The following is a 15,337-nucleotide window of genomic DNA, read 5'->3' as shown; positions in this document are numbered from 1 at the left end:
CTGGTTGATTTTCCTTCTGGCTTGTCCTGTTACTTAAGTGGTAGTGAAGTAACCAAGACATCTGGCTTCATCAGTTAAATTAGACTCAGGAATTGTGCTAGCAAAACCACAACCACAGATACATTCTGCTCTTGGGCCATCCTCATTAGTCCCAACTGTGTCCCGACACAGCTGTCTTACTGTGTTGTTTGGATGGTAGTTGAGGTGCAAGCCACTGTCACAAAGAGGAGAGGAGGTACCACTGCTCTGGTCACTGGGAGCACCTGCAGGGGACAAAAGCATAACATCTTACAGGTTAAATCGTCACACTGTTACAGAAGGACTCTCTCCAGCTATATATTCTCTCCAATTAACTTGAGTTATACTACAGCTAGAGCTTGGCAAGTAAGTGATCATAGACCTTGGTACACTAAAGGAGACGATTTTGAATTTCCATGCCCCATGCCCAGAAAAGCCAGGGAGGTAGAAAAGATCCCCTAGAACTGCAGTTACACGCGGTTTTGAGCCACCCTGGGTTCTAGGATAGAACCTCTATTCTCTGGAGGAACAGCCGGCGTTCTTAACATCTAAGCTGCTTCTCTAATTGTTCTCTCCAGACTGTTAATAGTGAAATCTTCTCCCAGTCTGCAAAGTTCTATTTTATCTTTTGTTTAAAGAACTGACAAATGCTTTAAGTAGAAACTGCAGTTTTAAGTGTGTCCTCAGTATGTATTTATATATTCAAAAATCCTCATCAAACCTACTTAATTTTGTGACATTGCAAGGCACAAAATGTATTCAAGCCTTATGAGAAAGCTTGCCAAGTATATAGTTTTAAAATTGAAGAATCACAACTAAAGATTCACAGTTTTCAAAGATGACAGAGCATAAAAACTGTTAGAGTCATGGATTGATCACATGTTCCTTCACTTATGATTGTTCCCTGTGGCCAGACATTATTACTTCGGAGTTTCTAATGTAGCTGACCAACCATTATTTATTGAAAGGTCACAGTTGTGTATAAGCATCAGATTTCCTAGAAAGGCTTTAGTTGCAAACATGACATTCAGTACTTGTACTCTTCTTTATTACTAAAATTTCTACGTTTTATTTATTTATTTATTTATTTTTTTCAGCTAAGAAATCATTTGCCTGGGCTACATTTTTCTACTCTCCAAACGCAGTTTTGTAATCAGGGGACTAGAGTGATGGCTCAGTGGTGAAAAGCACATGTTCTTCTTGCGGAAGACCTGGGTTCAGTTCTCAGCACCCCCGTGGCCGCTCACGCCAGCTGTCCTTCCAGTTCCAGAGAAAATGACGACCTCTTACATACCCCAGCGTCAAGCTCATGGTGCACTTACATACATGTTCACAAATACACACACCCATAAAACAAAAATAAATAACAGAACTTTTTAAATATTCACACATTATTCTGTTACTTTATTTGAAGTTGAAATACATTTTTATTTTAGGACATAATTTAAAACACATATCCATTTTAATGTGAATATACTTACATATTTATATATGATGGTATCAAGTGATACTTGTTTTGTGAAAACATAAATGATCAAATTCTGTGCATGTATTTTAAATTATCATAGAGAAAAATATAAATGAATACGCAAAAAGAATATGGTGATAAATTCAATAAACTACACTTGTATCATAAAAATGTACCAGGAGCAGAATTTAAACAAGCAAATAATAAAACATAAAACAAAAGTAATAAAATTAATGTATAGCAAGAATTGCTTAGAAAAAAAGGAGAAAGTACAAATTAGCAGTATCAGAAGTAACAGAGAGGCCACTACAAAAGGCTAATAGATACTAAAGCAAATATTGAAAGAATATGATGAGTAAGTTATCATAAGGAAATCATTAACTTCATTGAAGTGGGGAGTAGCCGAAAATAATCTAGTCAATGTTTACAAAACAATGACTACAACTAATATTGTATTCATTCTAGAGACTAAGAAATGTAAAAGAATATTACAATTCCATTCTACAATTAATTTCTATTAAAGAATTAATAAAAATGTGGTGTATCATAGTGAATTTTCAGCACATAAAAATTAATATAATATCTGTGTTCACAATAGATAATTGGAAAATGATACTTAAAAATATATAAAATAAATTTTTAAAAACATACATAAAATGACACACAAATTTGTGACGCATTCCATATTATTGTTTGTTAGTAAATTAAAGATTTTAATCTAATAAAAGAAAAAAATGTATACATGAAATAGAATATAGATAAAACATCATCACTGAATTAAATCAAAATGCTGTTGAAATAAATAAAAAAATATAAGCAAAAGGAAAAGTAGAGCAGGTTAACTGAATACAAGAGTTATGTCTGTTATAGTGTAAAGTTCTCTAGTTGCCTATATATGTAATCTTCCATTGTTAAAAATTCCAATAAGCTTTTCCAACTAATTGATTAGGCATTACCAACTTATATTTTTGTGGTAGAAATGATTGAAGAATGCCAAATGATTTTTAAAAATTATAGTTGAGCAAGCTAATCAGAGTGAATTAAAGATACTCTAATGGCATAATAATCAGCACTGTGAGTTGGTGAAAACATACACATACAACAATGGTAGAAAAAAGCAAGGAACTGTTCAAAAAATAGGTCCAAACAACAGGGTTAAACAATGCACACACATGCACAAACACACACACACGTACATGCACACTGTGATAACTTGATCAGAAATTATTTAAGATATATTCTAAAATGAAACAGAAAAATAAAAACAATTAATTTTCACTGACCAAAGTAGGTAACTAACCTTAAAATCTCTAGGTTGCCAAATACTACTTATAGGATACTTTAATCAATGATCATACTTGACAAAAAAGCAGCAACAATGTATGTTAATAAAGTTATTTAAAAACAAAAAACAATACAATAACAAAACAACAAAACTTTACTCAAAAAGATATCCCCCCCAAAAAAAATACTGTCTTGTGAAGAGTAAGAATTGAGTAGGGTACAGTGGCAGACACCTATAATCCCAGCACTTGGCCAGAGATCTCCTGAGATCAGCCTGGTCTACAAAGCAAATTCAGGACAGCCAAAGATACACAGAGAAACCCATCCCACCTCCCCCCCACCCGCAAAAAAACAAAAGAATGGGAAGTTGTTACACATGACTCAATGAAAGGATCATGTACTGTTTTCAATGTAACAGTAAAAGAACATGTCAATAAAATATGGGAAAGGGACTTGAGCAGACATTTTATAAAATAAAATATAAAGATTGTCAACATGCATATTACTATTATAGCATATTATAATTATTATTGGTCACAACTCATAGTGAAATTAACATATTAAACAAATGCCTGGAAAACAATCTTCAGCCATTGTCTTAGTTAAGGTTATTTTTTATATGATGAAACACCATAAGCAAATGCAAGTTGAGAAGGAACGAGTTTATGTAACTTTCTCTTCTACATCACTGTTCATCATTGAAGGGCATCAGTACGGGAGCTCAAACAGTGGCAGAACTTGGAAGGAGGAGCTAACGTAAACACCCTGGATATGCTGCTTACTGGCCTGCTCATTATGGCTTGCTCATTCTGCTTTCTTATGGAATCCCAGAACCACAAGCTCAGGGATGATACCACCCAAAATGGGCTTGGCCACTTCCCACTGATTACTAATTAAGAAAAATTGTGTGCTTACAACTTGGATCTTCTGTAAACATTTGCTCATTCAAGCTCCGTTGTCTATGATGAATATATCTCTGTCAAACTGACATAAAACTGCCAGCATAAGCATTAAACACAAGGAAGATTATGTAGGACAGACAGTCTGCATCTTTCCCTAGAGTGTACAGGGGAAGGATCGCACAAATATACCATCTTTAAGATAGGTCAATAAGGTAGAAAGGAAGATATTGCTAACAAAGGAACAAAGTTGGTAACAATAGAAAGTCCAAATGCATTTATGAACATTTCAGAAATCAGTCAACTCCTGGTACCTCAAGCAAGCTTAAAGACAAGAATAGTCACAATGGAGTATGGAGAAAGCCATGACATTTCATGGGCAAGAGCTCACTCCTCAAGCTGACAGCTTGAAATGAAGTAATGGCCAAACTTTTATTTCTCTCTGAAAGGAAAAGAAAGAAAAGAGCATGTATCCAGCACTCCAGTTCAGGAGAAAGTTTCCATCTCATCTGACAATGTGTAGGTAATATCAGCGCTTAGAAACTTGGAGTGGCTGGGCAAAAAGAAAAGCTCAAATCCTTGTTATAGGAAGAGAAAGCACATTCCCAGAATGCAATGGAGATCTCTTCACCCAAGCTGATTGGTGCAAATCTTGCCTAGTATGCAACTGGTTTGAAAATGGGTAGAAATGACCTTTTCCAACAAACAAAATACACAGTGTGAACCATGATATAACAAAGAGTACAGATGAAAACATAAGCCATCGAAAAGAACAAAATGCATCAGCAGAATAAAAACTAAGTAATGGAAATCATCTAGCAAGGAATTCGAAATAATAATTTTGAAGGAGCTTGCTGTATTACAAGATAACAGGCAACTAAATGAAACCAGGAAAGAGAAATATCTTTCCCCTGATAGGGGAGGAGCCTTACCAGGCCACAGAGGAAGACAATGCAGCCAGTCCTGTTGAGACTTGATAGGCTAGGGTCAGATGGAAGGGGAAGAGGACCTCTCCTATCATTAGGGTACTTACTTAAACATAGAAACACAGACACCACATTTTTCCCCAAGTATTTAGATACATGGGTTTCAGTTGAATATCTACAGAAGTTAGGTATCTACTAAAAGAGCCTGGAAGGAAAAGGAGATCTCTCAAGAAAGTTTGGATAAAATAGAGTATTGTAAAGAGGTAAACGGAAAAAATTAGAACAGGAAGAAATAAATTGGTTGAAGGATGGGAAGAAATGGTAGAGAAGGGAATGGGAGATGGATAGCTAAACCTTCTGAGAAAGCCAACTAGAGGCCTAATTAAAAACATAGATACACACACATAAATAATAAATAGAGTTAAATAAAGTCACTCTACGATAGAAAACCAATGCGCAAGTTGGACACCATATGCTACCAAATAAAATGCCTGGTATAAAGAATGGGTTATATCTTTTTAGAATGTTAGCCAACGACATCTCAGAGACCCTCTCCCAAACATTTTAGGATGTTTCCAATGATACTGGTTACCACCCAGAACTTGATGATAAGGCGATTGCTGAAGACACCACTTTCTTATGTTATAGAACATGAAGAAATCTAGCTGATACTTTACTGGAAGCTTCATCCCTACTGGTTAGTCTTAATAGTACTTCAAGATAGTGTATATACTTTCAGAACATAAAAAAAAATCTCATGCAGCTATGAAACCTATGATAAAACTATGCACCCTTCAATAAGACTGCCCTGGCAATATATGTTGACTTGTGCAGTAATGGAATGGATGTTATGAGTGACCAACTACTTTCTTTTATTGTTAATAAGTCCTGCTCTATGAGATGAAACCCATCCCTGAGACTTCCAGTGAGTTCAGGAACCTATGGCTAGATATATCACATTCTCTTCGGTAAAACCTACTAAGATTCTGGTAAGTGGAGATAGCAGTAAAATGACTCGTAATTAATTATGGTTATACCCATAAACTAGTACGTTGCTCAGTCCTCATCATGGAAACTTTTCTCTGTGATAGATAAAAACTTACACAGAAGCCCACAACCGATCAGAGTACAGAGACTGTATAAAACAGCAGAATGCTCACTCATAAATGTGATGTCTATAGCAAATCATTCCCTTCAAGGTTCAGGAATATATGCAGAAAACAGGACAGAAAAATCATAAGGGCCAGATGTGGTAGATAACTTCAAAAAAGTTATGCTTTTTAGATACAACATGATAGAAACATATATGACTCACAGAAATTATCATAGTATTCACAAGACTTGAACAAGGTCAAGCCAGAAAATATCTTAGCAGGAAGAGTGACATCTAAGTAAAAATGAATACAAAGGAAAAACAAACAAATGTGTGCACAGATGCTGACCATCACTAGTGACTAGAGGAATTCAAGCCCAAGTCATAATATCACTGTATAATCATTCAGATAGCCAAGAGAAACAAAAAACAGCAAAAGAATAATAATAATTTCAGATGATTCAAAAAGTTCTGAGATGTTGACAATGCTGGCGAGAATGTGTAATGATGCTGTCCCATCAAAAGTACCACAGCTTGTATTCAAAACATAACACAGAGAAAACATGACCAGAAATCCAACTTCTGGGTGCACATAACAAACAATAGAAAGCATGATCTCTAAGTGATACACAAATACAAACTTATGACAATTGCAAAGCCTTGAAACCAACAAAATGTCTATTAACTGATAAAAGTTCAAATATGATTAAAGCCTTTGTAATAAAGGATTTATTATCCTAAGACAAAAGCTTAAATTCCACCATGCATTAAACACACACACCCACACACACGCACGCACCAAAAAAGAAAAGAAACTCAATAGAAACAAAACTTTTGAATAATTGAAAAATGAGCTGAATTTATCCCAAGATCAGTAAGAATAGTTAAGAAGCATATGAAGTATGGTAAAAAGTTGGGCAGAATAAAACTGCATGGGGAGAGAAGAGCTAGTGAAAATTAGGAGGCTGATTCCATAACCACTAGAAAGGAAGTATTTGAATGTTTTCAATATATATTATAAATTTTGACTTTCAGGAGAAGTGATTTCCGTGATTTGGTGACTGCATTCAGAATGCATGCATTAATATATCACACTGTATTCTATGAAGAAAATACCAACTACTGGTCGGAAAGAAATGGGGGACAGGGAGCAAATGCAATGTTCTGAGTATTGTTTTCACTCTACGAATGCTTACATGCACAGTCTTCATTCAGTGGGAGTTTGAGGAAAGCAGGTGCTCTTTTTAAAAATGACACTGTGAGCGTCACTTCCTCCCCAGCATTCCGAAGAACCTGAACCTGGAAACAGAAAAGATTAAGATAATGTAGCCATTGTTTGTAATACAGTTTCTAATAATTATAAATCTCAGGCACTATTGCATATTTTCTACTTTTTGGTTTTCTCTTGTGGCCAGAAACACTTTGTGAAAGATATAAGGATAACCTCCTTAACAGTTCCCAGCACTCTTCATACTTGTGCCCCTTTGCTGCAGTCTGATAGCATATACTGCAAACCTCTCAGTCATATCCACAGAACACCTCCTGAGCAATGGGGGTGACTCTAGGTGAGAATCCTGGTAGCAGGGGTTCTAGAGACTGAAGAGGACACCCTCTAACTAGACAGGATTCCTAGCTGATGAAGGGAATCACCGAACTACCGACAAAAGCTTTGATCCAAAATTTACCCTTGCCTACAAGATTTGCAGAGATAAAGATAGAACAGAGATTGAAGAAATGTCCAACCAATACTTGGCCAAACCTGAGAACCACCGCATGAGAGAAAGCCAGCCTCTGACACTATCAATGATATTCTGCTATTCTCACAGACATGAGCCTAGCATTGCTGTCTTCTGCGAGGCTCCACCCAGCAATGGATCGAAATAGATGCTGAGACCCATACCCAAAGTGTAGGGAGTTTTGTGAAGTGGGAGGAAGTATAGAAGGACCTGGAGTACCAGGAACTCCAGAAAAAGACCAACAGAGCCAACTAACCATGGCCCAAAGGGCTTTTCAGAGACTGAAGCACCAACCAAAGACCATGCATGGACTGAACCTAGTTCTCCTACACATATGTAGCAGATGAGCAGCTCAGGCTTCATAAGGGTTCCCAAGTAAGTGGAGCAGGGCCTGCCTCTGAGATGGACACTGTTGCCTGCTTTCTGATCACTCCGCCCTGGTGTGGCTGCCTTGCCAGACCACAGGGGAAAAGGATGCATTCAGTCCTGACTTAAAGAGCTGAGTTGGGTGGGTAGGGGCAACACCCCTTATCTGAGAGGAAAGGAAAGGGGGGAGAGGGAGGGATGGTTGGACCTAGAGGAGAGGAGAGAGGTGGCTAAGATTGGAATGTAAAGTGAATAAACACATTAATTAAAATAATAATTATTTATTAATAATAATTAATGGATACATTAACTAAAATAAAAAGAAGAGAAATAAAAAAGAAAGAAAAAGAAAAGAAAAATTATCTTGCAGGTACAGACCAAAGAAATAACTTCTTATAAAGAAAGGTGCATCAATTTATTCAAACCCTTCTTCAAAACACTACTAAATGTTTGCTTTCCCTGAGGAGCTGAGAAAATAAAGAAATTTGGTAGCAGCTATAATTCCCAGCAATTGAAATTATAGAATAGATACATCTAGTTTTACCTGCTAGAATAAACAGTTCTGATTTTCTTAAAAATCAAAGCAATAAAAAGCAACCAATGGAAAAAATCTATTTAAGAAAGAAACTAAAGGAAGGCTAAGAAACCAAGTGTGTATGTTATAATGTAGTTGTAGCAATCACACAAATATGGGCATGGTAATAAACTTTGATATAAACCATAGATAAACTTAAGAATCTTTAAGAAGTAGTTAAAGCCCTTCTGAATGATGATTAAGCATCTTCCCTACATACAGTCTCCAACTCAGCTCTGCCACAGAACACCTATGACAAATCATTCCATATACCCCTTCTTGCTCTCATTCAAATTCTTTCCCTCATCTTTCATTTATTGTTCTTATATGAACACACACATCTATCTATCTACCATCTATTTCTATCTATCTACTTATCTATTATCATTCTGCCTAATCTACTTATCTAATTATACAATAAGAAATATGTATATTCCTAAATACAAGATGTGCATTCTGTATAATAACTTAATAGGCCTCAACCCTACACAAAGGATTACAAGCAACTAAGGAATGCTGAGAGTAGGAGAAATAGTATCCCTTGAGGAAGAGCACACCATCTGCTTATCCAATACAAATAGGCAACCCTGAAAACCTACATGAAAGTAACATTACATAAATAATGTTTTATATGCATAGTATTTACAATACAGCAAATGGAGAATGAAAATGTGCTATAATTAAATGGGTTGGATTACAAAATAATCCCTAAATGTCAGAAATTCATTTTAACATGGTTTTATCAAGAAGTGAAATACAAAGAGAGAGGCACACAGAGACAGACACTGACACAGAAACAGACACACTTCTGTTAAAGTTTCAACAAGAACATTTCATCAGACTGAACACTTCCTAAAAGAACCCCAACTAGTATGCTGCCCTAATGTATGCCTAGAGAGCATCCGTCTCCTCCCAACCTTTTCTCAGCAATCATATTGTGGCCATAACCAACCTACTTCAAGCAGATCTTCCCATATCTTTGCCTTTGTTTAACTTGTCTGCATAACATGTGTCATCACCATTAGCAGCTTCTACCCCATTCTTGTTTTTATTAAATCCATTTCTTAAAATTTCCTCGCTTTATATCCCAATTGTAGCTCCCCTCCCTTGTTTCCTGCCAGTCCCACCTTCTCTCCCTCTTCCCTTCTGTCTTCTTCCCTTAGTCCTGGAAAGGGGGAGCCCTCCTCCCCTACCAACTGACTCCAGCCTAACAAGTCTCCTCAAAACTGCCTGCATCCTCTTTCTCTGTGGCCTGGAAAAGCCTCCCTACCAAGAGGAAGTGAACAAAGAGCGGGCAACAGAGTCCATGTCAGAGACAGTCTCTGCTCTCTTACTAGGGAGCCACATGGAGACTGAGCTGCCTATTGGCTACATATGAGCAGGTGGTCTAGGTCCTCTCCATGCATAGTTCTTAGTTGCTGCACCAGTTTCTGCAGGGCCCCATGGGCCCCAGTTTGTTGGCTTTGTTGTTCTCCTTGTGTAGCCTCTGTCCCCTCCGAGTCTGTCTATCCCCATCTTTTCCATAAACTCCCTAAACAGACCTGGTGACTCATACCTTTAATCCCAGCATTAGGGGAAGCAGAGGCAGGTAGATTGGATCATTGTAAGTTCATGGCAAGCCTGGTCTACAAAGGGAGTGCAAGACAGCCAAGGCTACACAGAGAAAGCCTGTCTCAAAAAACTAAGAAAAACTAAAGTTCCTTCTACCGCATCTTAACCTGTGCTTTTACTGCCATTTCCATACTTTCTGTGTGTGATTTTTCTATGTCATTCAACAAGATGTGTTGCATAGAAGCAGCCAGTTTCTTCTTGGCCACAGATAGATCTCAAAGCCAGTGTAGCATCTTCTCCTTAGAGAGGGCTCATCAAATATTTTAACATCAGTAAGTTTACCAAATGAATTTCAAATAGAATGTGGCAGTCTGTGTCCAGGTGGCTGTAGGACAATCGGATCTCACCCCACATTGCTTTCATCTATAACTCACTGAGATATGAGGTTCTTCAGTGGTGTACAATCAGAGAATACAATGACAGAGGTACAATATATATTTGAAATTTCTTGTGAAATTTCTAATGAAAATGTACTAAGTAAATCAATAAAGTAACATTTTCTACAGACAATTGGACTACATTTTCTGGCTGACAAGTTTTTTTTTATTTGGTTTGTTTCATTAAAAAGTCTTTCATTCAGTGCAATGTTTTATTACTCACATTTATTTAAAGGAATATCATTTCAAAATGCTGATTGTCATTAATGTTAAGGAATAAAAGTCATAAAAATTCAAATACAGTACTTAGAAATGTAAAATAATATCATCAATCAAAATTATTAGCTATAACTTACACATGAGAATTTGAAAACATTGAAAAGCAAAGTGATTTTCTAAGTTATAACATGTCCAGACTGATCCAAACCACAGTCAAAGTGATTCCTCACTTTCTACTGTGTTAATGAAAACAAAACATAATAAAAGTCAGTCATCTGAGCATTCTTCTCCTGTCCAACAAATCGGTTAGCTACTGATCAACACTTCTCTCTCTTCCTCCTTGGCCTCATTTAACCACCACCTTCCTCTCAGTTTCTATGAGGTAAACATTTGTGCATTTCATGTATGAACATGAAACAGCATTCTTGGAAAAATATCCCATCATACATAGAATCTTCACTAAGGCTGATTAACTGATGAAAATGTCAGTGATTATGAAGTGGTTGGGAAGTTGAGGGTCCACAGCTTACTTATAGTTCATCTTGAGCTATTGCTTTTCCCTTGGATAGACATTCCTTGCCCACCTCTATGTGTCATATAAACTGTACTTGCTGTCTATTTGGAATGCATTAACAAGCTACTAGTTTCTGCCAAGCAAAAAGCTGAGTCTCCTCAAATACCATCTGAGGCCTGTAGCTGAGGTTTATTTGTTTTGCTGTAACTCATCTACCTACATCTTCAAATATATTTGTAGAGTACTTTGATTTATTTATTCCCTTTATTGTTCTGCTACTAAAAAAAGTGTCATTAAACTCTTGCCATGTTGAAACAAAGAATTAGGAGTAACCTGAATCTGTGTTTCCAGTCCAGGATCATTTATATTTGGCTCCAGAATTAACTGTTTATCATGCATGTTGAGGATGGAGTTGTATTTTTGTGTTGAAAGTAGAATCATGTTCTACTTGTACTATTAGATACGCTTGTTTAAGATCACATAGCAATATAGGAATGAGCCACTCTACGATTGCAGGGTGGCACTTACAAGCAAGCAGTCCAGAAGAAAGGATAGTGAATGAAAACAGGTTTTACTGTAGTTAAACATTCCACAACACACACATGTACATCAGTACCCAGCTCAAATTTGTTTGTATCATAGTTAATAGACTACACAAAATTTGTTTTAAACTTCAATGAAATTTGCAGGCAGGTGAGAACTAGAAAAGATCATCCTGAGTGAGGTGACCCAGAAGCAGAAAGACACACATGGTATATGCTCACTTATAAGTGGATATTAGTCATATAATATAGAATAAACATACTAAAATCTATACTCCTAAAAAAAAGCAAAACTAGAAAGAGGACCCTAGGGAAGTTGCTGAATCCTCACTCAGAAAGCAAATAGGATAGAATTCAGAAACAGGAGAAAACAGGGAAAGGGCAGGAGCCTATCACAAAGGGCCTCTGAAAGACTCTACCCAACAGAGTATCAAAGCAGATGCTGAGACTCATAGACAAACTTTGGGCAGAGTGCAGAGGATCTTATGAAAGAAGGGGAAGATAAAAAGACCTGGACGGGTCAGGAGCTCCATGAGGAGAGCAACATAACCAAAAATTCTGGGCCCAAGGGTCTTTGCAAAGACTGAGGACCATGCATGGAGATAACTTAGACCTTTTGCTCAGATATAGCCCATGGCAACTCAGCCTCCAAGTGGGTATCCTGGTAAGGAGAGCAGGGGCTGTCTCTGACATGAGCTCAGTGGCTGGCTCTTTGATCACCTGCTCCTGAGATGCTTGCAGCTGTACCAGGCTGCAAGACAATGCAGAGGAAGGCAATGAAACCAGTCCTGATGAGACCTGATAGGCTAGGGTCAGATGGAAGGAGAATAGGATCTCCCCTATTAGTGGACTGAGGGAGGGGCATAGGAGTAGAAGAGGGAGGGAGGGTGGGATTGGTAGGGGTCTAGGAAGGGGGCTACAGCTGAGATACAAAGTAAATAAATTTTAATAATCAAAAATAAAAAATTAAATAATTAAAAAGTCAATGAAAGAATTTACGGAAATAACTTTTGATGTTACTAAGAGACACAATCTCACAGCAAACCCCATGACCCTCTTGCTTTCATAATCTTTATTCTCTTCTTCTGCAATATTTCCTGAGCATTAGTTGTGGCAAATGTTTATAGACTCATTAGGGTTTATGCTGGTAATGGTTGTAGCTTTTCCTCCAATAACCAAGATTTCATTAGCACTAACTAATTAACTAGGATTTCAGTGCCCCAAACATGACAGTCTGAATAAATGTGCGATGAACAGGGATGATGACACCCATAAACATGCCACATTGGGTGTGGAAAAGACCAGGAGACTTTAACCCATACAATGTTCTAGAGACAGCTGAGTAAAGCTGAGAGCACGTGAGGTATTTTATTCAGGGAAGAGCACACCAATCGGTTGCCCAGTGTCAGTAAGCTCTAAACATATGCATAAAAATAACATTTTATGAGCCCAATAGGTTATATTTAGGAACATATATATATATGATATACATGCATGAAATGACAACAAATGTAAAAAGAGACTGTTAATTTGAAAGACAATAGGGAAGGATCAGGGTTTGAAGGGAGGAAAGGGAAGAGACAAAGATTATGTAAAATATGATTTCAAAAATAAGTCCATGAGAAATCTTGAGAACTTTGCTTTAGAGGCATATTTTATTTTAACCCCTATTTCAAGATGATAATTTTCTCCTATTCGCCTCCATATAGCTCCTTATCTACAGAGTTCATCTCTACAACATCCCTTCACTACCCTGTTTCCGAGAAGGAGGTAAAATAGTCCTTTAGATACAAATCCTTTTAGATATAGAAAACAAAGCAAAGGGGTATTTCTTTCTGTATAGTTAATGCTGCCTTTGTATAACCCCAGGTATATTTTCTCTGAGGATCAATGAGTATAGACTTTGAAATATTCACATTCTTGCAGGGTGCTTCAATTCAAACGCTGTGTGCAGTAGCAGAAAGACCAGTGCTGGAAGAAGGATGGGACAAGCTTTCTGTTTTAACATCTCTTACACTCCTTTAAACTTCCTTTTCATATACTAAATAAGGAAGACATAAGTAAGAAAGGTCTTTGAGGAGTAAATTTCACTTGTTGAGCACTCAGACCAAAGTCTCTCAGCCTGGAAGTCATGCCCTCCTGTAGCCACCTGTGGCGAACATAGTTTAGTGTGCAGAACATGACACAAGCATGCAACAGCCTGTGGTATCCTGCTATTCCAAAGTGAATTTCCGGGAAACTTTTCTGTCAACTTCTACACTCCCTACAGGTCACACATCGGAAAACAAAGAGCTGGAAACGGGAAACAAATATGACTTTTTATGATCTAAAAAGACTGTAGATTATTTTTAATCATTTTTTTTTAAAAAGAGAATCAGTGTATTGTTATGTTGCATAGGCAGATCTAGAAATTCAAGATCTTCCTAACTCAGTCTCCCAGACTGATGGATTTCAGGCTTATGCCACCATGTTCAGCATTGTAACATATTTTTTTAATTCTTTCTTAATTACACTTTATTCACTTTGTATCCCCCCTGTGGTTCCCTCCCTCCTCCTATCCCAATCCCTCCCTTCCTCCACCCTCTGCATGCATGCCCCTCCCCAAGTCCACTGATAGGGGAGAATTTCTTTTCCTTCCTTCTAATCCTAGTCAATTAGGTCTCATCAGGAGTGGCTGCCTTGTCTTCTTCTGTGGCCTGGTAATGCTGCTTCCCCCTCAGGGGGAGGTAATTAAAGAGCAGGCCAATCAGTTCATGTCAGAGACAGTCCCTGTTACTATTACAATGGAACCCACTTGGATACTGAATTGCCATGGGCTACATCTGTGCAGGGGTCTTAGGTTATCTCCATGCATGGTACTTGATTGGAGTAGCAGTCTCAGGAAAGACCCCTGTGCTCAGATTTTTTGGTTCTGTTGCTCTCCTCCTGGAATTCCTGTCCTCTCCAGGTCTTACTGTTTCCAACTTCTTTCATAAGATTCCCTGCACTCTGCTCAAAGGTTGCCCATAAGTCTCAGCATCTGCATTGATAGTCTGCAGGGCAGAGCCTTTCAGAGGACCTCTGTGTCAGGCTCCTGACTTGTTCCCTCTTTTCTCCTTCTTCTGATGTCCAGCCTCTTTGCCTTTCTGGATAGGGATTGAGCATTTTAGCAAGAGTCCTCCCTCTTGATTAGTTTCTTTAGGTGTACAGATTTTAGTAGGTTTATCCTATGTTATTTGTCTATATGAGTGAGTATATACCGTGTGTGTCTTTCTGTTTCTGGGATAGCTCACTCAGGATGATCTTTTCCAGATCCCACCATTTACCTGCTAATTTCATGATTTCCTTGTTTTTTTATTGCTGAGTAATATTCCATTGTGTAGATGAACCACAATTTCTGTATCCATTCTTCCACTGAGGGGCATCTGGGCTGTTTCCAGCTTCTTGCTATTACAAATAAGGCTACTACAAACATGGTTGAGCGAATGTCCTTACCGTGTACTTGAGCCTCTTTTGGGTATATGCCTATGAGTGGTATAGCTGGATCTTGAGGAAGCACTATTCCTAGTTGTCTGAGGAAGTGCCAAAGAGATAGCCTCATGGCAGGTAAATAACTTATGTCTTTGTTATTTTCATGTTATTAAAATCTGTAACATGAAGGTCTTATACACATGATAACATATGATTCAGTCACATGGTGGCTATACATGTATTTACCTGCAAGTCACTAT

At 37.6% G+C, this 15,337-nt stretch overlaps 1 protein-coding gene across 3 annotated transcripts in view; it reads right to left on the bottom strand.

Moving 5' to 3' along the window:
* Positions 1-15,337, bottom strand: part of Sntg1 (syntrophin gamma 1) — a 647,228-nt gene that overhangs the window by 152,908 nt on the left and 478,983 nt on the right. For all 3 annotated transcript variants that reach the window (XM_060385900.1, XM_060385899.1, XM_060385901.1), the window contains 2 exons: positions 6,885-6,987; positions 181-263 (listed from right to left, as the gene is read on the bottom strand). In XM_060385900.1, coding sequence (XP_060241883.1) covers positions 181-263; positions 6,885-6,987 — 186 coding nt within the window. The remainder of the gene's footprint in view (positions 1-180; positions 264-6,884; positions 6,988-15,337) is intronic.

This window comes from Meriones unguiculatus, chromosome 6, assembly GCF_030254825.1.
Source record: "Meriones unguiculatus strain TT.TT164.6M chromosome 6, Bangor_MerUng_6.1, whole genome shotgun sequence".
NCBI classification, from domain to species: Eukaryota; Metazoa; Chordata; class Mammalia; order Rodentia; family Muridae; genus Meriones; species Meriones unguiculatus.
This window is presented reverse-complemented; position numbering and strand designations above follow the sequence as displayed.